At 44.1% G+C, this 22,365-nt stretch overlaps 1 protein-coding gene across 1 annotated transcript; it reads right to left on the bottom strand.

The window, feature by feature from the left end:
* Positions 1-2,756: 2,756 nt before the first annotated feature.
* jph1b (junctophilin 1b) lies at positions 2,757-19,976 on the bottom strand. Its single transcript, XM_063219026.1, has 6 exons — positions 19,325-19,976; positions 15,422-16,187; positions 8,281-8,399; positions 6,129-6,787; positions 5,917-6,012; positions 2,757-5,783 (listed from the first exon to the last, which is right to left on the bottom strand). The coding sequence occupies exons 1-5, from the start codon at positions 19,701-19,703 to the stop codon at positions 5,932-5,934; spliced, it is 2,004 nt and encodes a 667-aa protein (XP_063075096.1). The 5' UTR covers positions 19,704-19,976; the 3' UTR covers positions 2,757-5,783; positions 5,917-5,931.
* Between the last annotated feature and the right edge of the window lie 2,389 nt (positions 19,977-22,365).

The raw sequence follows: 22,365 nt of genomic DNA, 5'->3' as shown, positions 1-22,365 counted from the left end.
CATTGGAAATGTGTATGTTTGTCTGTCTTGGTGACAAAAATAACATTCCGTCAAATGCCTTTCTTTTGTACAATAATTTGTATATTTTTGGGATTTTACTTAATTCAGATGATGCTGCAAAATGTGTCAATGACTATAGATGTCAATCGGTTGTCAATATTTGACTATATTAAGATCTATATTACGTATTTCAGTTCCCATTGCCCAAACACATATATGCTGACATTTTAAAAAATCTAGACTGAATTGCTTTATGAAAACAGGGAGGTGCCTGTGGTGTCCTGTACTCGAAACTGGTGCTATTAGGAAGCATGCCTTCCTCTTCACTGAGGAGATTTTAAACCGCTCTTTAAATTACTTGGGGGGCCTCAGCCATGGCAGGTGGATCCGCTCGGGGAGCATAACGGCACCCGTTTTGCCGTACTGCCGCGTGCTATATATACATATGTATATACACCTTGGGCATGGGTGGAGCGTGAGGCGGAAAGACCCCGAGGGCTGCATTGGCATCCGCCCGTGGGCACAGTGTTGCTGGGGTTCCTGACGAGAGCGAGCAGGTGTCACCGGCGGTCGGGCCCACCTCTGAGCTCTGACCCGGGGGGCCTATCAATCTCATTCTAATGGCAGAGGGCAGTGGGTGGGTGGGTGGGTGGGGTGAGGCGGGGCATGGGGGTTGGGGGTGGGGGTGGGGGGTGTCAGTGGGACGGGTGGGGGTTAGGGGAGCTGGGGCAGGGAGATCGCATTAGCCAGTGGGGTTAGTCAAGGAACTTCTTACATGCTTCAGTCAGATAGACAAATAGGTCAGGAGAGATGGACGATACTGTCTGTTGTTGTACATGTGTATGTGTACTAGAAACTGTCCTGACATGACCAGTTTTCTTAAATAAACTGGTCAGGACGTGAATTGAATATCTTGCTTTGGAAGACACAAAGACTACCAAAAAATGTCAGCACCTGATCAGACCCGGGTATTCAATCTTTACTGGTATAACTTACTACTACATTACTTATAACTTATGTCTTACTACTTGTATGTCACATAGTCGTAATAACAATAAAATGAATGTGTATGCAGAACAGTGTATATCGAAAAGCCTATTTGACTTTGCAAGCCAATTGGGTTCCCCTTCATCTTTTCCAAGTTGTTCATACAATGAGCGAAGAAGTCATCATAGTTTTCGTTTTTAAGTATATATTTCTGATGTCTTCTTTTACCATCCATTCCCCTTACAGTCTCCAGTACTATCATCGCGTATCCAGGCATGGTGAACAGTAAACACATCTCCTAACCTCCTCAGTGTTGCATTTGTTCCACACTCTTGTTTCTCGTTGCCTTTTATACGCAAGTGAGTGATGCCGGTGGAACATGAGATTGTGTAGTCGGAGATGTTTGAGGTTTGTCACTGTCTCCCATGCACATGCCCCAGATGGTCTGTAACCAGGGCCGTCTGACCTTGGCTATTCCCCCCCAGAAATATCTCTTTTAAAACAGTGCTGGCAGGCAGGCGCTAAGTTTACCCCTTCTTTGTTGGTTCAAGTGTACCTTTTAAAATTAATACCATGTTTATTGGAAGATTTCAGAGGAAATCAGATATCTTTGGCATTTAAAAAAAAAGACTGGCAGGGGCATTGTGAGAGAGGCCTGTGTGCCCTCCCCTGCTGTATGTATGTCAGCACAGAAGAAAGCCAAGAGCTGCTATGAGAATGATAACCATGGTCAGTGATGATAGGCCAATGTCACGACAGATTTTCAGCTGTTCTGGTTCTATATTTAAGAATAATGGCCCACTGTCAGGGAAACGCAATTGTAGTAACCCAAAGAAAGTCACAACAGTTTGGGCAATGTCCTTTTCTTCACATGCCCGTGCCATTGACACATACAGGGGTATAAGGTGAGTAGGCCTATCTGAAAATGTGAACAGGTACCAAGTAGAGGTGTTGAAAATATTCCAGGTACAATCACATTTATCAGTAGAGTGCAGAAGTACACATGAATCACAATTTGATTTACTCTGTGGACACAGATCCTTACAGGTATCAACACTCTTCTTCTAGCTGAGATTGATTACAAAATATGTATAAGAACACTGTAGGGAATCAACAAGTTGTTCTTAAAATAGACCATGGATTTCTTATCCATGCAGTCAACAGTTAGATGAAGCACTTTATGGTCTTCTGTGGGTTTTTGGTAACTGTAATGTGAATGCACGTACGTCTAAACAGAGGGATTAAAAGTATGCCCCCCACTCCCCCACCCCCCCAGCTGACTGGCTCTATGGCGAGCTTGGGGAGAGGAGAGGAGAGGAGAGGAGGGGGGGGGGACAAGGGGTTAAGAGGGTGAGGGGAAGCCACCGCTCTGTGCTCTCCAATATGACACTCCCTACCGCAGCTGTTGTTCCCTATTTTAGTCGCAGGATCACCATTGCAATCCTCCAGACAAGGGGGCCGTTTTGACACCCAAGTGTATGTGGTATAGGGTAGACTGTGCTTAAATAAAGCATCGCATATCTGCTGCCAAGGTTTTGGAGCTAGCTATGGCTAGGGGACTTCCCTTCCACATCTCACTCCAGGTTTTAGGCCTGATGTGTGTGTGTGTGTGTGGGTGGGGTTGGGGGGGTGTATGTGTGTGTGTGTGTGTGTGTGTGGGTGGGACAATGTGTGTGTGTGGGGGGGGGGGCGGCACACAATTGTAGTAAGTGGATAAAAAAAAACATGCATTTCATGGAAAGGTCAAGACAAAAATAAAAATTGCCCTTTTTCATAAGATCACATTTTAATTATAACTTAACAGAACCAATATCCAGAAAAAAAAGCAGACTGAAGTAATTTTCAAGGCTTGAAGTGTAGTGTGTATCAAAACGTTTATCACCACATTCTCATGTTATCTCAGTTTCTGAAACGGTACAATCACATGAACAGGTCAAAGTTTTGACCGCATCAGCATCAAGTCAATTACACTGTAAAATGGGTAACACTAGTTACATTTTCCCAATAACTTTGTAATGGCATACAATCAGAGTTGAATGTTTTTCTTTTCCTACAAAAATATCCAAACAAGTTCATTTATCATTTGTAAAACCATTGGAAACGTGGCTTGCATTGGTTGATTGGCACATAAACATTACCACAAAGGGGATTTTCACTTTTCAATAAGAATATTCCATTGGAAGGCCAGTGGGGTGCACTTACAAATAGCCATATACACAGCCAAAAAGGGGGAGTTTCTCCCACAAAAATTCCCACATACAAAATAAAAGCCTTCACCTTGAAACAAAAGCAAAAATAAATACAAGTTTGACATTTCAAAACAACAAAAAAAGTGAAAATAAAAACATTCTTGTTGCCATTTCCCCATCTGGATCATTCCTTTTGGCCTTCCTGTCCATTGTCACATACTGCAGCAGTCAGAGCAACCCTCTGTAAAATACGCCACCTTACTGTTATTCCCTTTCAACCCATCCTCTGCTCTCATTTCAAACAGCACATCCTCCCATCTATCAACAGTGTCAACAACAAAATAACCTGATTATATATTTTGCAAAATAAAACATCTCAAATCAAGTAGCTTCAGAGGCTTTAGAGCAATTAATACAACACCGTTTTAAATTCTAGCATTGAGCTAAATATAACTACAGAATATATATAAAATATATATTTATATATGTTTATTATTCTGTTCCTGGTGCAAAAATAATGAGTTACCTCTATTCAACTGAACTTAAATAAATCCGAATCCCTTGTGCTCTACCAACAAAACAGACCATTGAAACATTAAATACTGACAACATGTATAAATACAAATAAATAAATTTATCTAATGATGAAACGTTGTCTGTTAAGACAAAAAAAAAACAATGAAATGACTTCTGTATTTTTTTTCTGAGGTAAACTCTGACAGTGATTCATGATGTTTTTTTTTTTTTTAAGGCATCTGTCGCTGCATATTCTAGTCTCATAACCAGGAGGTCTACCTGAATGTATTCAGGGGTGAGTTTCTCAATAGAGAAGTTGTTAGCCTGTTAGCAACTTCGGTAGTTGCCAATGGGAAAATTTATTGAAAACAACAAAGTAGCTAATGTAGTAAGCAACTTTGGTTTTGAGAAATCCACCCCAGTACAGTATTCTCAAGCATTCTTCATAATGGCCATACACAACCCCAAAGCTAGGGTCAGAGAGGGTGAGTGGGTCATTGTCAGCGATTAAAGAATTAAAGGTGCAAATTCAAATGCAGCAGGTCATTCACCAAACCAAAACTGTATACTAAAGAAAAAAAATGTCCATGCATTATACCCTACTGTTATATTACAAGAACAAACAAGATCAAGTATTTATTTTCTGAGACGTGATGTTATATTATCTCTTACACCCATGTCAAAATGTTTTAAAAGCAAACCACACAGTTCAGATACTGGTATAAATGCATTATTCACCAATTCATTACATCAATACAAATAATTCAAATAATTAATTTCTACAACACTAAATGTACTTGGAAATATTGTACTATTTCTCTTCAGTCAACAATGTCATGTCTTCTGACTAGCATGATTTTTGTGATGTTTATAACCACTTTATAATTAGTTAGATTTAAAAAATAAAATAAAGAAAACAAAACAAAATAAAGGGAAAAAAAATCCAACATGATTGTAAAGTTGCGGCTCACAACTGAAAATGAACAGTAGTAAAAATAACAATTAAAAAAAAAAAATTAAGAAACGGACACAATACAGAAACCGTGAATAATCCAGTCCCATGCATGGCCATATCATGAGTGACCCTCCCAGAGCCTGGCGGAGGGAGATGTTGGACAAGGCTGTCCATTGGCAAGTAGTGGAATAAGACTGGTGAGTGACCCTTTTTTCCAAATATGCCCAGTGTCTTTAGCTCGGAGGTGAGGAGGACACTGGCACAAACACTCTCTGCCACTGCAGAATGGCAGTATGCTCTGTTCACACACACAGATGGACACATGCTCGTTCACACACATGCGCACGCAGATACACGCTCGCACGCGCACACACACACACACATGCACACGCACACACACACACACACACACACACACAAAGCCTCTCTCTCTCTCTCTCTCTCAGACACACACATATACACACACACAGCCTCTCTCTCTCTCTCTCTCTCTCTCTCAGACACACACATACATACACACACACGCGCACACACACACCCACACTCTCATAGACATGCACACACACCCACACCCTGGCAGCTTGAGCGCCGCACATCTCCCTCCGCAAACGTCAGATGGCAAAATAGTAAGGCAGCTGTTAGCTTCTGTCATCTAAAAGTGCATCTCCGAACATATCCAGTTAAGCCCCTTCCCCTACCTCTTCCCCACCCCCTTCTCAGACCGCCACTGGAGTGGCCATGTACTTGACGGACTACTGCCTTAGATCAGCAGAACTCTCTTTTTTCTTTCTTTTATTTGCTGATGAATATTCTTTCATTTTTTTTCTTTTTTTTACTGTTATTTTTCTTTTTTTGGCTCTCCCCAACATTTGCTTGCTTCAGCTCTCACGGGCACCAAAGGAGACGCAAATCACGGCCAGATGAGCTGATGGGAAAATCTCTGGCCGAACAGTCCCAGTTGTCTTCTCTCTCCCTTCCTCCCTTTCTCCTCCCTCGTCCTCCTCTCTGTTTTGCTCTAAGTCCAGTCGTCCAGTCCTTTGCCTGAATCTGAGTCTGCCTGCCGCCATTTTGTTTTTAAGGCTGTCGACGTAACTGCAGAGAATTAGGGGGCTATGCCACTAGTTTTCATGAGGTCACTGAAGGAGTCAAAACAGTTAGAGGGTTAAGTTCATTATGCTGGTTTACAGGCACTGTTTTTTTCCCAAAGAGTACTACAGAAATGACTGTAAAGATATACTTCGCACCAAGCTCTCATGCTCAGTGTCTTACCTGTTTGATGTGGTGTCAAGTTAGGAAGTGGACGAAAATAATAGCTAGACCGACATTAATAAGCATCACAAGGATGACCATGATTGAATTAGGACCCTGTGAAATGAAAACAAAATGACAGTTAGTTTGTTTTAATTTCCTCTATACTTTCATTCAAATTAATCAAGGCAATGAACTGGTATGTACTGTATACTGTAGGCTATTGTACTTACGGAATCTTGCTCAACGACATCGCTGGCAATCTCCAGGCTGGCTTTTTTAGTTTCTGCTAGGCTCTTTGGCTTCAACGAATCCTGCTTCTTGAGCTTTGGCTCAGGCTTGCTGTCATAACCCCCCGCGGGTTTCGGGGTAGGTGCTCTGTATTGCTTTACAGGGGTGGGGGCTTTCACCGGCTCCAGCTCTGCGTGGGGTTCGAAAATCTCCATCTCCTCCTCAGGAGGGTCCGGTGGGAGCATCACCTCGGCCTTTACTTTGTAGCCGTGGTACTCGGAGTGCACCTGGCCGTTGCCGGGGCTGGTGGCGGTGTTGGCGACCGGCGCCGACGCCTTGGCAGGTTTGGGCGGCGGTGGGGCCACTTCCTGGATGATTTCCTGTTTGACTGATATCTTAGATGGGGCCTTTTTAATAGGTGCGGGCGCGGGCTCCGGGGTGGGCGCCTTGTTGTCTTGCTTTCGACTGAAAAAGGACTTTTTCTTGGTTGGCGGTGGGGAGGGGGGAGGCGTGGGCCCGGGGCTCTGTGTCGGGGTGTGGGTGGGGGTCGTCCCTTTGCGGTAGAAGTGGGGGCTGCCCGACGGGGATTTCTCCTTCTTCTCCTCTGGGACTACTTTAATCTCCATCGGCTCATTAAACCTCTGTCTAATGTAGTCAGGACCTTGAAAAGCAGATACACACACACACACACACACACAATGCCAGTATGAGAAGCATGTTGTGCCATCGATGCATTATTAAATATTTAAGGAGATTTTTTTCATAACAGCAGTCTATTTTTTGACCCAATGATATGGAAATACTGTCAAATCACAAGATTTGCTATTTCACTGCAGAATTGACGCCACTTAAATAAAACGTCTCAACTAGTTTAGACAGTAGTTAAAATCTTAAATCCCATGTATTCCCAACATTACCTGACTATCAATTTAGTCAAAGTTTTCCCAAAATTGACAATCCATACACCTTGCAAAATGCTGGATGCTTTCTTCGAAACAAGAATCACTGTGAAATTGCATTGACATTGACCTTTTTTCCTATTGGTATGTCAAATATGGATCTTCTATGGTTTTACAGCATAGAGGGCTCTGGAGCTTGTTTACAAACCAATGTATGTGTTCAATTAGTAAACAAACTTAAAATGAATTGCATGATGATGCATCCGATCCCAAGTGCTCCATATATTGACCTCTATTACTATGACTGAAGTAAATAATGTTGAACTAATCTGAAATCTAAAGAAAAAAATCTTGAAGATAATGATAGAATTGTGCCGTTGCTAAATCTTTGCTTCAATAATTTCTAGGGAATATACAAAATACAAACTTATTATTCTCCTTCCCAACTCACTCGATTGTCTTTGAAGGGATATTATGGTACAGAATGGGGAGGCCAGGGACAGGCCAGGTTTTAGAGCCTGGGGTGTTATCCAAAAAACATTGTTGGTGATATGTCAAGCACCAAAGGTTTAGCATGGCTTTAGGCAGTATATCAGTACAGGAGCGCCTCGGCTCGTTCAGAAAATAGTGTTTGTGATATGAAGCAGAGTACGTCAGTCTCTCTCTCTCTCTCTCTCTCTCTCTCTCTCTCTCTCTCTCTCTCTCTCTCTCTCTCTCTCTCTCTCTCTCTCTCTCTCTCTCTCTCTCTCTCTCATGTTCTCAATGTACAATGTACGGAAATATACTGCATAATTGCCTTTGTCCAGATTTCCCAGTCTGCTCTATATATGAAAATATATCATACTATTTGTACAATTGAATGGCACCTCACACACATAGATCACAGTGGTGACAGTCTCTCTCTAACAGGAACCTTCTCTCTGCTATACAATATGTGGATGCTACCACAAATCCATGATGCATCTGACAGAATCATGAATAATCACACCCCCCCCCCCCCAATTCAGACCTCATTTACATTCACAGCTGCTCTACTTTCCTTTGCCTGAACTACGCACAGGAAAAATGAAAAAAAAAAAACGAGAACCGTTCGACCCAGACACAAAGAGAAGGACACAAAGGAGGGATTTATCAGAGGGAGGGGTGGAAATAAGGTGACAACAATGGGGCACAGAGGCGCCGAGTGTTGTGTGATGTGTGAGTGATGTTGGTGTGTGCCGTGCCTAATTGTCTGCATGTGGGAAAGGCATGATACCTGGCTGATGGAAGTTGGGGGCCAGCTCTCGAGCCACTGCACGGGCTATGTCTGAGTCTTGCATGGCCGACAAACCAGTCTGGTCAGCATTCTCTGCTTTGGCCCTGGCGTGTGCCGTCCTGAATGAAAGAGAGAGAGAGAGAGAGAGAGAGAGAGAGAGAGAGAGAGAGAGAGAGAGAGAGAGAGAGAGAGGAGGGAGGGAGATAGAGAGAGAGAGGGAGAGTTAGACAAGGGATAGGCACGGCCAGATACTGACAGTGGGGTGCTTGAAAATGAGATAAGCTGTGGCACAGATTCACTTGGCGGGTTCAAACACAATAGCTTGACACCACAAGGTTTGGGTTGCTGAGTCCTGCAGGCAAGAGTCTTTTCAATCAAACGAAACAATGTTATCCTAAAGTGGCTTTCTCTTTCTTTTAAAGCTAGAAAAGGATTGAAATATGCTGAATAGACACGTTGTAAACAATAAGACGGGATTATTTCATTGCATGGTGATGTTACTTTCTAACATTTCCTCCCCTCCATGTGACCCCTTTTATGGTATCCGTCAATCTGTACAAAGGACATGCTAAATTCAGGCCTTGAATCAACTGGTTCTACCATATGACTATGGCACAGCTTTTAGTACATATTCTTTGAAAATGCATGATATGTTAAGAGAAAAAAACGCTAAATGAAAACACAGAACTGAAACCAATTACCAAAATAAACCAATTGCAAAGCAAATGTATTCACTGGGCATTATCCGCGACACTTCACACTCTTTTATTTGATGAAACTGAAGACAAATTTCCACACTTGGACAATAAGTGAAAGTTTCATAAAGATTCACTCGTCATTCCTCAAATGGATTTTTGAAAGTTTCATTTTATATTAATTATATCACTTGTCACATGATAAATAAGCTTTCTTTTCGGTACTTGCACACTGTTCCCTTTGTCAGAACTGGTGAAGCATGAAACAGACCAACCTGTTCTAATATGTGAAAGTGAAAGGAATACATGCATCCTGATTTGTTTTTTCATCAACATCATCCATTCGATTATTGTTCATTCATTCATTCATTCATTCATTCATTCATTCATTCATTCATTCATTCATTCATTCATTCATTCATTCATTCATTCATCCATCCATCCATTCATTCGCTCAGTCAATGATTCAGGCGTATATTTTCACAAGCCTATCATGTACAATGAATAACAATTCTCTCACAATGTCCTTTCTAATTACCCTTGTCACATGAAGCATGGCATTGTTCTTGTCTTAATTGTCCATGATATTGAGCACTGCAATTACCACTGAAAATGTTCAGCTTGAAAATGCTTTGTCATGATTCAAGAGGAACTGTGAGGAAATACGGTATGTCTGTAACATCAGTCATTTATTGTCATTTATTATCATTATCATCATCATCACTATGACCATCACCATCATCATCACCACCATCATCATCATCATCATAATCATCACCACCATCATCATCATCATCCATTCATTACCTAACTGCTCCAGACCCTCTTTCCTGTGGTCGGCATTACATAAGACCCTCTTGCCTACACAAGTCAAGTATTCTAGCCAGCAAGCAAACAGCGCACCAAAGAATACAACAGCAATCTATTCACATGTGATGTGGTATTGCTGCGCAATATGCAGTTCAACTAACAAGCCATTTAAATCTGTTTTTTTCACACATTGCATATGCTTGTGTTACATAAGCAACAGATATGGAATGCATTACAAGCTAAACTGACTGAGCCAGGCAATATCTCCTTGGTGACAGAAGGAGCTATTGCAGATATTCTGAGGTTTTTTCGTTGGCAGCCATCGTCTCTCTCCCACCCCACTTCCACCCACTCGCTGCAACTAGCTCGCACAGGCGCTTCGACGATGAAGATGTCAAGATGCTGCACATCCTCCTTTACGTAGAAGGAGCCGTCGCGCCGCACACGCACACGCACGCACACACACACACACACACACACACACACACACACACACACGCACACACACACACACACGCTACCCCTTGTTCTTTTGGTGACATTCATCCCCATAATATTCCTGTTGACTGAAGCGATTCCAAACATGTGTGGAAGGCAAGCGCCAAGCTACATGTATATACCACTGTGGCACCTTAAGACCCCACAGCGCCTAAGAATGAAATGCAGGTTTCTGGCACTGTGATGTAACAGACAGGTGTCGGATTCCAGAGGGGTTATTATGAGTCTAAGAGGAAATATCGGCAAGTTCTTCAGAGAGCAGGTGAACATTCGGGAAGTTCTTTAAAGTTTGTGAAGATTATTATTATTATTATTATTATTATTATTATTATTATTATTATTATTATTATTATTATGCAACTTGGGGTCTGTTTAAAATAACCTGTGGCTAATTTTGTCTTTCAGCATGCCAATGTTACATAATGTAAAAAATGACATTTTGGGTCTTGGGTATTTTTAAAAAACACATGATTTGATTTATGACATGATCCTGACATGGGAACTGTCTGATTATAAGGTTGGACAACTGTACAACACCCTAAAGCAGTTTAGATTAACAAGAATATTGTGGAATAAAGAAAATAATCACATAACATTGGTAGATTACATTACCATTACATTGCATTTGGCAGACGCTTTTTAATCAAAGCGACTTACAATCGAGGAAGAAGCGTCACATAAGAAATCACATGGTTTCAAAGCAAAATGAATATCCTTCATCGAGTGGACAGCAGGTAAATAGCAGACCAGTTGTTTTATCGGAAGACCATCGAGAGAAGAATGTAAAGACTGTACGCGCATAATCACCAAAACTGTCAGTGTCTGCAGAACGGCTCAGGGCAGCAAATGGTTCTGTTGTAGTTAATTAAATCATTATGACTCAGTCGCACGAAGGGTGATGTGTGAAGCATGTTGAGAATATTTTTGCAGGTGATAATAACGCCTTTGAGGGGAAAAATTCCTAAGGATCTCTATCCTAATATAATACACTAGCCAACCGTCATCACATTCTATATGTCCCTTTTGAAACAGCAGATGCAGCAGAGGGGCACTGATTTGCGGGTTTAATATAGTATAAATTTATCAAGCAGTGGCATTCATCGGATCGGATCGCATCGGATCCCCTTTGCAACAGTGGGGATGTTTAGCAAAACCGTTACTTCGGTTACAAAGCACATACACATCATTTAAGATGGATCTTTCTGGAACAACTAAAATATAGAGTTGATACTCATCTGTTCCTCACTGTGTAAGGCAAGCTGTGTTTTTTTCCCTTTTTTGCTACCAAAAATTTGATTGTTTACATTACACTTAACAGTTTCTAGTCTCTCCATGTTACAGTGACTGCAAGCCATGGCTTGTCCAGATTCACTTCTCAGGACTACACACCTGCTCTTAGTTTCATCTTGGAATAGCCTAGACCTGCAGAAACCACAGATAGTTGGTACGCAACCAGCTGTTGTAGAGTTACGGTTGCACCCGCACACTGAAGGTGAAGTGCCGGGTCATCTCAGTTGCAAAGTGAACACAGACACAGAGATCATTTCTCTCCCTCCCTCACTCACTCCCTCTCCCTCTCTCTCTATGTCTCTCTATCTCTTGCTATCGCTTGCTATCACTCTCACTCTCTCTCTTACTCTCTCGCCATCTCTCTCTCTCTCTCTCTCTCTCTCTCTCTCTCTCTCTCTCTCTCTCTCTCTCTCTCTCTCTCTCTCTCTCTCTCTCTATGAGAGCAGATGATAGCAGCCACACAGAAGAGCCAACATGCATCAGTCGCCACTACTGGCCTGGGCTGTATTCCTGTCTTGCCTTATTTAGTCAGGCCGTGGTGCTGACACACTGGAGACAAGAGCCCACGTGTGAGAGCACAGTCACCAGTACCGGGAACTGCTCTCTTCTCCTCTCCTCTCCTCTCCTCTCACCTCTCTCTCTCTCACACACTCTCTCTCTCTCCTTCTCTCAATCTCTCTCTCTCTCTCGCTCGCTCCCAGGCCTCTAGTCAAGCAACAGGAGTCACTGACGCAAGCCAAACCCCTCTCCTCTCCAGCTCTCCGCTGCATTCCCCTGCCTGCCTCTCAGCCGTGCTTATCGCCCCCCTCCCCTCCATAACAATCTTCAAAGGCACAGCCAGATATTTCATTCATTATGCTGCTCCAGGACACATTACTATTTCATTAGCTTACACGGGTTGCGTAACTCTCCTCATTATTAGAGCGTTCATTGAAATTCATCAGACACCTTTGCGATCATGTATGTGTGGAGGAGCACATGTTATTCAGGTGTGTCTGAAATGAAACAAGACCCTCTAAGTCACACACGTACACACACGCACACACACGCGCACGCACACACACACACACACACACACACACACACACACACACACACACACACACACACACACACACACACACACACACACACACACACACACACACGCACGCATACTCACACACAGGGGCAGGAGCAGCTTGGCATGGGGGTGGGGGGTGGGGGCAGATTTCGGGATAAGGGAGGATTAACAAGACAATCCTTGTCTAAGATGTAAAAGCCCTAAAATTAGCCAAAGGTATCGTCTTGTGTCTTACTCTACTGTTTAATTACTCTGAAACTGGTTCACAACGCCCCGTTTAGGAAACTAACTTAGTAAGCTTTGAAGGAAAAAAACAGGGAAAGAAAAGTTCTGACATCATATTTCCCACATAGTAAGAAAGAACAAATGACACATTCTTTCATATTGTTAACTCTTCTTCTATTTCCTGAAGGATACTTTAATGTTATTGACTCAATGCTACGCGACAGGCTTGGCTTGCTTTTTGTAGCGTGTGAGGGCATGCCTTGGGAAGACATATAGTTCGTCATTTTAAGCTGATATTCAAAGTTCTGACTCCCCAGAGGTGTAATGGCCTAACATCAGTTAGGCGTCCTGCATGTCCCGACATGAACTTCAGCTCTCATTTGTGCTGACGTAGCGAAATCCTTTATCACAGCCAGGTCAGCTAATCATTTTACAAACAGTTATACATCCGGGAATCACAATCAATAAGTAAACAGTGGGTATAGCTTGATTTGTTGTTGACACCTTTAAAGAGAGCAAACATTGTTCAATAAGGGTGTAAAACAGATGTATTAATATCCTGATATAGAATTTCAAGCTTGGAGAAAAATAATTGCAACGTTCTAAGGGCTTTCTCTGAATACACATGCAGCAGTAGAGTTTTTCTTTTTTAAATCACAGATAATACTGCAGAGAAAGCTTTCATTTGTGGCATATTGCGTGATATACTGTATACCTTTGGCTTATTGTCTTATTTGATTTTTCATTTCAGCTGGTGTGTCAGGTTTTGGTTCTGTATAAAACCTATGCTACATATTTTGACCTCAAGTCCTAGGCAGAAAGAATACTGCATCCATATCCCTTTGGGACTTTGCTGGTTTAAAAAAGGATACATTTTTTGAAATGCAGTTATTTAAGGCCTATATCAGTGAGGTGTGATATATCTACTGATTTTATGCTGGATACCCACATAACAGCAAAGGCCGAAAGCTAAAACAAAAAATCCCTGACTATTTGTATCAAGAGAGTAGTCACTCTGCTCAAGGCCTCCATCCCAGGGTGCCAGCATCTTGCCCTCATTCTTTTGGATCTGTATTGATCAGCTTGGCAATAAACTGGACTGGCAATAAACAGTGCTGACAGAACACCTCTCCCCAATTCACTCTGGCTGCTCAGACCAAAACCACCTCTGTGGAATGTTTGTGCCTGCCTGTATGTATGCCTGCCTGTATGTATGCCTGTCTGTATGTATGCCTGTCTATCTGCCTACCTGTCTGCCCGCTTGTCTCCCTGCCTGTCTGCCCACCTGCCTGTCTGCCCGCTGCCAGCCTGTCTGCCTGCCCATCTGCCTGCCCGTCTGACTGTCTGTCTGCCTGCCTATCTGTCTGCCTCCCTGTCTGTCTGCCTACCTGTCTGTCCATCTGTCTGCCTGCCTGCCTTTCTGTCTGTCCACCTGCCTGTGTGCCCGCCTGCCTGTCTGTCTGCCTGCCTTTCTGCCTGCCTGCCCGCCCGCCTGCCTGCCTTCCCTCTGTCTGTCTGCCTGACTGTCTATCTGCCTGACTGTGTACCTGCCTGCCTGTCTGCGTACCTGCCTGTCTGCGTACCTGCCTGCCTGCCTGTGTACCTGCCTGCCTGCCTGCCTGCCTGTCTGTGTACCTGCCTGCCTGCCTGTCTGTGTACCTGCTTGCCTGCCTGCCTGCCTGCCTGCCTGTCTGTGTACCTGTCTACCTGCCTTTCTGTGTGCCTGCCTGCCTGCCTGTCTGCCTTTCTGTCTGCCTGCCTGCCTGTCTGCCTGCCTGCCTGCCTGCCTGTCTGCCTTTCTGCCTGCCTGACTATACAGCTATAGGCTCCCCCCTCATGACATGACGGGACAGGACAGCCTCCCGGTCCACACTCTCCCATGCTGAACTCAGCCCCCTCGCACTCACCATAGATAATTAAGGCGATCTGTAGGTTCATTTTTAGGGATCATGTCATTGCCTCAGTTGTGATCTTCCGCCCGTGAGAAACCTGACCTCCGAAATAGTACACGGGGAGCTCACGCAACACCAGGCTGTATTTTGGTGGAGAGGTGGTATGGAGAAGGTTGGCAGCAGCCATGAGAGCTACAGGATGGGGAACTTGGACTGTTATTCTCTGCAACGTCTGGGATACATGTGATTAGCACATGTGTCTAGGTGTGTGTTTACATTGCTTAGTGTGTGTGTGCGTGTGTGTGTGTGTGTGTGTGTGTGTGTGAGAGAGTGTGTGTGTGTGTGTGACTGTGTGTGTGTGTGTGTGTGTGTGTGTGTGTGTGTGTGTGTGTGTGTGTGTGTGAGAGAGAGAGACTGTGTGTGTGTGTGTGTGTGTGTGTGTGTGTGTGTGTGTGTGTGTGTGTGTGTGTGTGTGTGTGTGTGTGTGTGTGTGTGTGCGTGTGCGTGTGTGTGTGTACAGTACATGTACATGTGTGTATATATATACTGTAGCCTGCATGTATGTTTGTATGAGTGTGAGTGAAAAGATAGTGATGGGACGGAGAGAGAGAGAGAGAGAGAGAGAGAGAGAGAGAGAGAGAGAGAGAGAGAGGGAGGGCTAAATTTACCTCGAGGTGGCTATTTCTACTTTTGTCCTGGCAATGGCGGCTGCTCGGATGGCTCCCTCCACAGCCCGGTCGACCTTCTGCCTCGTCTTGGTGTTTTTCAGAGGAATAAGCTGCTTCTTGATGCCCCGCACCAGAACGTTATTTTTGTACTTCCCTTCCTCCTTGGTGCCATCGGGGAATATCGTGCACCCGTAGCCGTGGCGTTTGTTGTTCGTCCACTCCCCCTCGTACTTCATGCCGTTGGAGCGCTCTGAGACGCCGAAGCCGTTGCGCTTGTCGCTCTTCCACTCGCCCATGTAGGCCTCGGTGGTGGTGGCGTCCACGTGGTCCTCGGCGGGCAGGTACTCGTCGGGCATGTCGCTGTCGCCGAAGCTGATGGTGGAGTTGGCGTCGCTGGAGCTGATGCGGCTCATGGTGGCGTCGGAGCGCGCCGAGCTGCGCTTGCTGGAGATGGACGAGCGCGAGTCGGACTTGCGCAGCTGCTTCAGGCTGCCGAAGAGCGAGCCGCGGCGGAACAGGCCCTTCTTCTTGCCGCCGGAGCCCAGCTCGCTGTCACTGTGGAAGTTGAGCACGAAGCCGCCGCGCGTGCCGGCCGGGCCCTCGGACAAGTGGTCGTGGAGCACCGAGCCGTTGCTCTGCTCGCTGCGCAGCGAGGACAGGGAGGTGCGGAGCGGCGAGCGGATGACGGCGGCCATGCCGTAGGGGACGCTCTGCCGCACGCCGTAGCCGTGGCGCATGCCGCCCATCCACTGGCCCTGGTACGTGCCTGTGGAGGACACAACACAGGGCTGTTAGGTCACCGGGGTCAGCAGGGCCACTGAGGCACTGGACTGTAACAGACATCAACATACTCACTCACATCCACACCAAGGGGTGCATTTCTCGAAAGCGTACTTGCTAACTACGGAAGTTACTTTGTTGGTTGCAATGCAATTTCCCATTGGCAACTACCAAAGTTGCTAACTGCTAACAACTACGCTTTCGAGAAATGCACCGTAGACTTCATGGGGTTAAATGTCAGTCTATTTGTTACCACTAGGCCCTGACAGTCAGATCTGAGAGTGAGATCTCTTTCTCTTTCTTTCTCGCTCTCTTAGTGTCAACAAATATGGCTGCAAAGAAACAACGTCACCTGACCAAAATGCTCACAAGTCAATGGTTTTTGAATTACTGATGAATGCAGTGGATTGTAATACAAGCACAACAGCTGTGTTCAATCTTGATGGTATTAGCCAAGTGCTTTAGAGCTCTTTCATGAGAATTCAAGACCAATTGGTCCTGCCGTGGCTCAGAAGGTAGGGCACCGCACTGCTACGCGGGCGGCCCGGGTTCGATTCCTGACTCGAGGTCATTTCCCAATCCTCCCCCATCTTTCTCTCCCACTCATTTCCTTCCTGTTGCATTGTTCACTGTCCTACCCAAATAAAGTTCAAGACACCCCCCCCCACCCCAAAAAAAGAATGGAAGACTAATCAAGTTTTGTCATTTCAGCCCAATTCATACCAACAGAGACTAGATAGATTCAACACAGTGCATACGCACACACTATTACACTATTATATCAAGACTTTCAATCAAAATGAATGTCATTCACTGTCTGCTCATTCTGCGGAATACTACATACTTGCTGAAATGTTTCAGGAAAATGTCACAGTAGGTCATTCTCTTATTCCGATAAAAATAATAATAAAGAATGTCCTTTTTATCTTCAGCCCTCTCACAGGCACCTGCTGCTGTTTTCAGACTTTTACTGACACTAATATCCAAGATGGGTTTTTCATCTTTGTGACACAACCCTGTTCAGAGGGAATCTATTGTGCTAAAACGATGCAGCGAACTTTAAAGTGCTAAAACTAACAACAACTCTCTCTCTCTCTCTCTCTCTCTCTCTCTCTCTCTCTCTCTCTCTCTCTCTCTATCTCTCTCTCTCTCTTTATATGTCTGCATCAACATCTCTGGCCCTGTTTTGTATACTTTAAGTTTGTTTGTAAGCTTTTCAAATCCAATGAGGGTGTCAAGCTTTTACTGCTTCCTGAACCTGACATACTTTCACACTCAGACTATGAGGGTGCCAGTGACACCTCTTCTGAAATACAGACAGAGGCACCTGTTAGAGTAGCATGTACTGCAATCAGAAAAAGTAAGAACGGATGACATAAAAAATTGTGGAGAAACATTGGCACAATATGGGAGTATGCGTCTAATTTCTGAAACGGGCCTACAAAGAGAGTGTCTGGCACCCAGCTGTCCTGCCAGTTGGCTTGAGGTCCAGCCGGAGGAATTCAAAAGAAATATGACACGTTGAGAACTATTGGTGAACAAAACCAAGTCTCCAGGTTATTCTGGAGGCCTCTGCACCTGCTCAGAACTATAGTGTAAGCAATTCTTAACAACTTCTACCTCTACATCCAAAAGAGTCCTCGGCTATTACTTGGACAAATTATAGGCTCATTTTATGCTGATTTTCAGAGGTGATGTTTTTCTTTTTTATGACCACTGACCCTGTTCAATCTGTGTTGTGGGCTAACTTACATTCTGTTACGTTATGTTATGCATGTCTGGATAAAACTGTCATGCAAAACAAATTTACTTTTTTGTTTTGTTTTGTTTGTTGTGTTGTATTTGTTGTGGAGTGGGTCTAAATTCACAGCCCTGTTTAAATTCTGATAAATCAATTGGTGTCATGACTTTATGTGCTTTTTTATTGGCACTCTCCTATTTATTATATGAGCAGTGATACCCACACATGTAACCCAAGCCTGGACATGACGAAAGCGTGACGAGGTGTGCGTGCTCTCCGCCCTATATCTCGACAGCTTGTATGCCCAGGCTGACAGCACCAGCCATGGGGAGAAGCTATTTTAAAACATGGAAGTCATTTGAGATATTGTAAAGTTTGGGGTAGCAGCTCTATATCCATTTTCCCATGCCATTGTACAGTTTGCACAGTTATAAGTCTGGGAATGTTTGGATTGAATATAAGGTTTCAGATTTACCAAACTAGTTATTGATAATTGCACAGGAAAAATATATATATTTTATGCTGAAAGGGTATGTTAGCCTTTGAACTGTAGGCCTATTACTGAATGGGTAGATTGGTGTCACTGACTGCTGATTGTTTGCTAACAGTCATGGCCTAGGTTGGACCTGGACTGGTGAACTATTGCAATAATTAGGCTACAGTCAACTTTCAGAAAATAGCATTGCACGTGCTCCAGAAATGGGAATCCAACATCTGGGGCAACATCTGTCTACTAGTTGTCCTAATGTCATGTCCAAACGTGTCTGAAATAACAGTAACCGCATCCCCTGTTCTTAACTAGTGTGGTGTGGGAGTATGTGTACTGTACACCACACAAATGCTTTTGCTGACAGACACCACAGCAACAGGACATTTAGGCAAACTAACAACATGCCAGCATATAGTACACAACAGTAATTCCATAGTGAAACAGAGATCAATAGTGCTCTTCATGCCGGAGCTGGTTAAAAAGGGCTTTGATTTGAAGGGTTGCAGATGCTTCTATTATTAGCCATGACCTCTATGGGCGCCCAATGCTGACCAGCCCAATCTCGAACTATGTGTTGCCTATCGATAGGCCTACAGCTCAGTACAGGACCATTCACTTACTGTACTGCTGTGTTCTGTGTTTACAACATTCATGCTATGTCCATTAGGGTGAGGAAAACAAATGTTTTGACAGATTTAAGGTAACATAATAATTTGAGTCTTGGAAAAATGGAAAAAATAATGGACAAAGGGTTACAATTCTTCCTGTTTTGTAGTCTAACTTGTGAAGTGTTTGAGACATTTCTTTGCAACATGTCATTCATTCAGTCTCTGCATCTCATAAAACTTTAACATTGTTTAGGCTACAACCATCTTGACAAGAAGCAACTCACCACCATCACCATAGGTCTCAACCCCATATCCATCTTGTAGGCCATTACTCCATGTGCCCTCATATCTAGCAGGTGTATTGAGGCTTTGTCGAACCCCGTATCGCCCCTTAAATCCGTGCGCCCACTCTCCACGATACAGCCACCTCCCTTTCGATTCAACGCCGAGCCCGTGCCGTTTCCCTTGCGCCCAGAAGCCCTGATACGTATTTCCACTTGGCCAGGTGTATACACCAACTACCTCGAAGCCATTAGACCAGGACCCGGAGTATTCGCCTTGGCCCTTGGGGCCCGTGCAGATACCGTGTCCGTGGGCTTTTCCATCCTCCCAACCACCGCAATATGTGCCGCCATCGTCGAAGTCAAACCTTCCGCCCGTCATTCAGATGGGGTTACAAAAAATTAAAACTCGTTGCAGAAGCTTGATGATGAATTATCTGTCGCTTTGTCCAGAAACAAGGTAGACGTGAGACGTGAGACCCCGCTAGAAAATAAACCTACAAAACAACGCTGCGCGGTGATGTGGTCTCATGGGGAGATGGGTGAGTGCGTGCATTGGTGTGGATGTTGGCGGTGAGTGAGAGGGAGGATAGCGCACAGGCGCCGGAGCTGCACGCTGTCACCGTCGCTGTTCCAGGCTTGTTTTATGACTATGTCCCCCTGATAACTACATAGGGAGGGCGACAGGAGATAGAAGTCCACACAGTCGGGAGAGACACGGCTAATTGCTGACGTCACTACTATAGCGCCGCCCGTTCTCGTTACGGGGATATTTGAGGAATATTGCAAATTAACAGTTAAAATGATCAACCGTTTCCGATACTGTCTCGACACGACATTAAACACACGTTAAGAAATCACATGAAATGCGATACTCAGTGCATGGCTCTTTAAACTGATAATTTCTCTATAAATAGAACAAGTGGTGGGGAAGCGCAAACGACCAGCAAAGAAACTATTTTGTAAACAGAGCACAGAGCAGTTGCTTGCGGTAGCGTTTCAACTATAGACTAGCCTACTGAAATTTACAGAGATAGAAATGAAATTCTACAATGAAATTACACTAGGGAGTCTGCGTCTGTAGCCTACTGGTGGATATCATAGCCTACAGGCTGACAGTGGCCGTTGCTTCTAACCATTAAGGTAGGCCTACTTAGACATTTAATTATGACCCTGAAGACTAGGATTGTGAAGTAGGCCTACATGTAGGCCTACAAACTGTTCCGTGATGATTTTTCTATAGGCCTACTGTTATACATGGCATAGTATCCAGATGGATATCTTTTTCCAGTAATTGAACTGTATCCTACGTCTTAGCATGCGCACTTTCTTATTGACCTTCATTAATAAGTTAGAGTAGACAGACTTCCTCCACTGGTCATGGTTGTTCCCGACCACGACTTTTAGTGATAGCAAAGTAGGCCTGTGGCACAAAACGCGCAGCTGTCCGTCCTCCCTGTCTTTAATTGTGACATGTTTTCATCTATCGTAAAGATGTAGATAGGTCACTGTTCCAAATATACAGTTACAGTTTGCCTTGCTACAGTCAGTCTGCCAGTCAGTCAAGACCATGGCACTTGCATGGATTCCAGGCATGGGCACGAGAGCGCCCAGCCAGTTGTATAAGTACAGTTCATGCTGTCAGACAGTTGTTGAAAGATGGCTGAACTTGTGTCGTGCAAAAGGTGACAAAGAACGTCATCATTTCCAGGAATAGCTGGTCTGATCCATTAGGACATCGTTATACACCGTGTTATAACAACGGGAGCCGACATTTCAAAGACGCGCCGCGGCAAAACGTCATGCAAACAATATTCACACCTCTCGGAGTGACAGATATGTTTGCCATGCATGCATTACGAAACTCCTCGGCTGCTCTTGACACTGTAGCTACATTTCTGAACTTCTTTAATTTTCAGTAGGTACTAGGATTAGGCTATAGCCTAGTCCCCGTGCCATTAGGCCTATCTTTTCATAAGAGCCACTGGCACAGCAAAATGTAGGACTGTTGGTTCACACACTATCCAGTGACTGCTTAATATGCCGATGGTAACAAATGGAAGTGATAGCCTTTAGCCTAATATAGACTTATCCTTTACCAAAACAACATTTAAAATTCTCTTTCCTCTCTAATATGGGAACTCTCACTTACGCAAGTCACCGGTAGGCGGCAGAATACGCACATCTTTGTTTTACTGTAAGGGGCCCTGAACTTTCTGAAATAATACCAGAGAGAGTTTAGGGCTATGATAATACTGATAAACAGGGGTGGACTGGCAGTATGGCATACCGGGCATTTTCCCGGTGGGCCGACGCCCCTCGAGGGCCGATGCCCCTCTTTAAAAAAAAAAAAAAATATATATATATATATTTTTTTTTTTTTTTTTACAAAAGAGACCGGCGGCCCACGGTGTTATGTTGACGGCCCTCGGCCAGGGCGGTTCTAAGGGGTGGCAGGGGGTGGCATTTGCCAGAAATATGATATGCCAGCCCAGGAGCTCCCTCAGATATAATAGACTCAAGCCCCGAAAAAAAACGCGTAATAGCGAACGAAATCGCTAATAGCGGTTCAACAAAACATCGTTTTCCCCACACACACTCTTTGATGCATGTTTGTATAGACATCATGGCTGTGAACTGGCACATGTGGGGTACCATTCGAAAGCTTACATTCTCCTCTTTCCAGTGGCATGCATGATATTCAGTTGCCATGTACATTACGACAACACTAACACATAGAAGCAGATGTGTGCTTTTATAGGCCTATCCTGAGGAAGACAAAGTCTCAGAGACAATGCACTGTATTTCATTCTTTTGGTTTTCCTTTTCCAAATTGAATGTGTACCAATGAAGATTTGTAAGTATATGCCTATGCTCTATAGTCCATGTGATAAATATATAGATTTGTTATGATAGGCTAAATGGAGATTAATGGTAAACTTTATGGTTAATTCCTGAGACTTCATTTTATATTCCTCCTGTACATTCTGCTCATTTTTAAGGCCAAAATATTCACAGGCATGTGCTAATTGCTGTCTTTGTGG

Source organism: Engraulis encrasicolus, chromosome 16, assembly GCF_034702125.1.
Source record: "Engraulis encrasicolus isolate BLACKSEA-1 chromosome 16, IST_EnEncr_1.0, whole genome shotgun sequence".
Lineage (NCBI taxonomy): Eukaryota > Metazoa > Chordata > Actinopteri > Clupeiformes > Engraulidae > Engraulis > Engraulis encrasicolus.
Note: the sequence above shows the minus strand (reverse complement) of the source record. Positions and strands in the feature narration are given on the sequence as shown.

Coding starts and splice junctions, on each gene's coding strand:
- jph1b (XM_063219026.1), bottom strand. CDS start 19,703: ATGACGGGCGGAAGGTTTGACTTCGACGATGGCGGCACATATTGCGGT. Junction 16,188..19,324: donor TGAGACCTATGGTGATGGTG/GTGAGTTGCTTC, acceptor TGTCCTCCACAG/GCACGTACCAGGGCCAGTGG. Junction 6,788..8,280: donor CCCCAACTTCCATCAGCCAG/GTATCATGCCTT, acceptor CTGCTTTTCAAG/GTCCTGACTACATTAGACAG.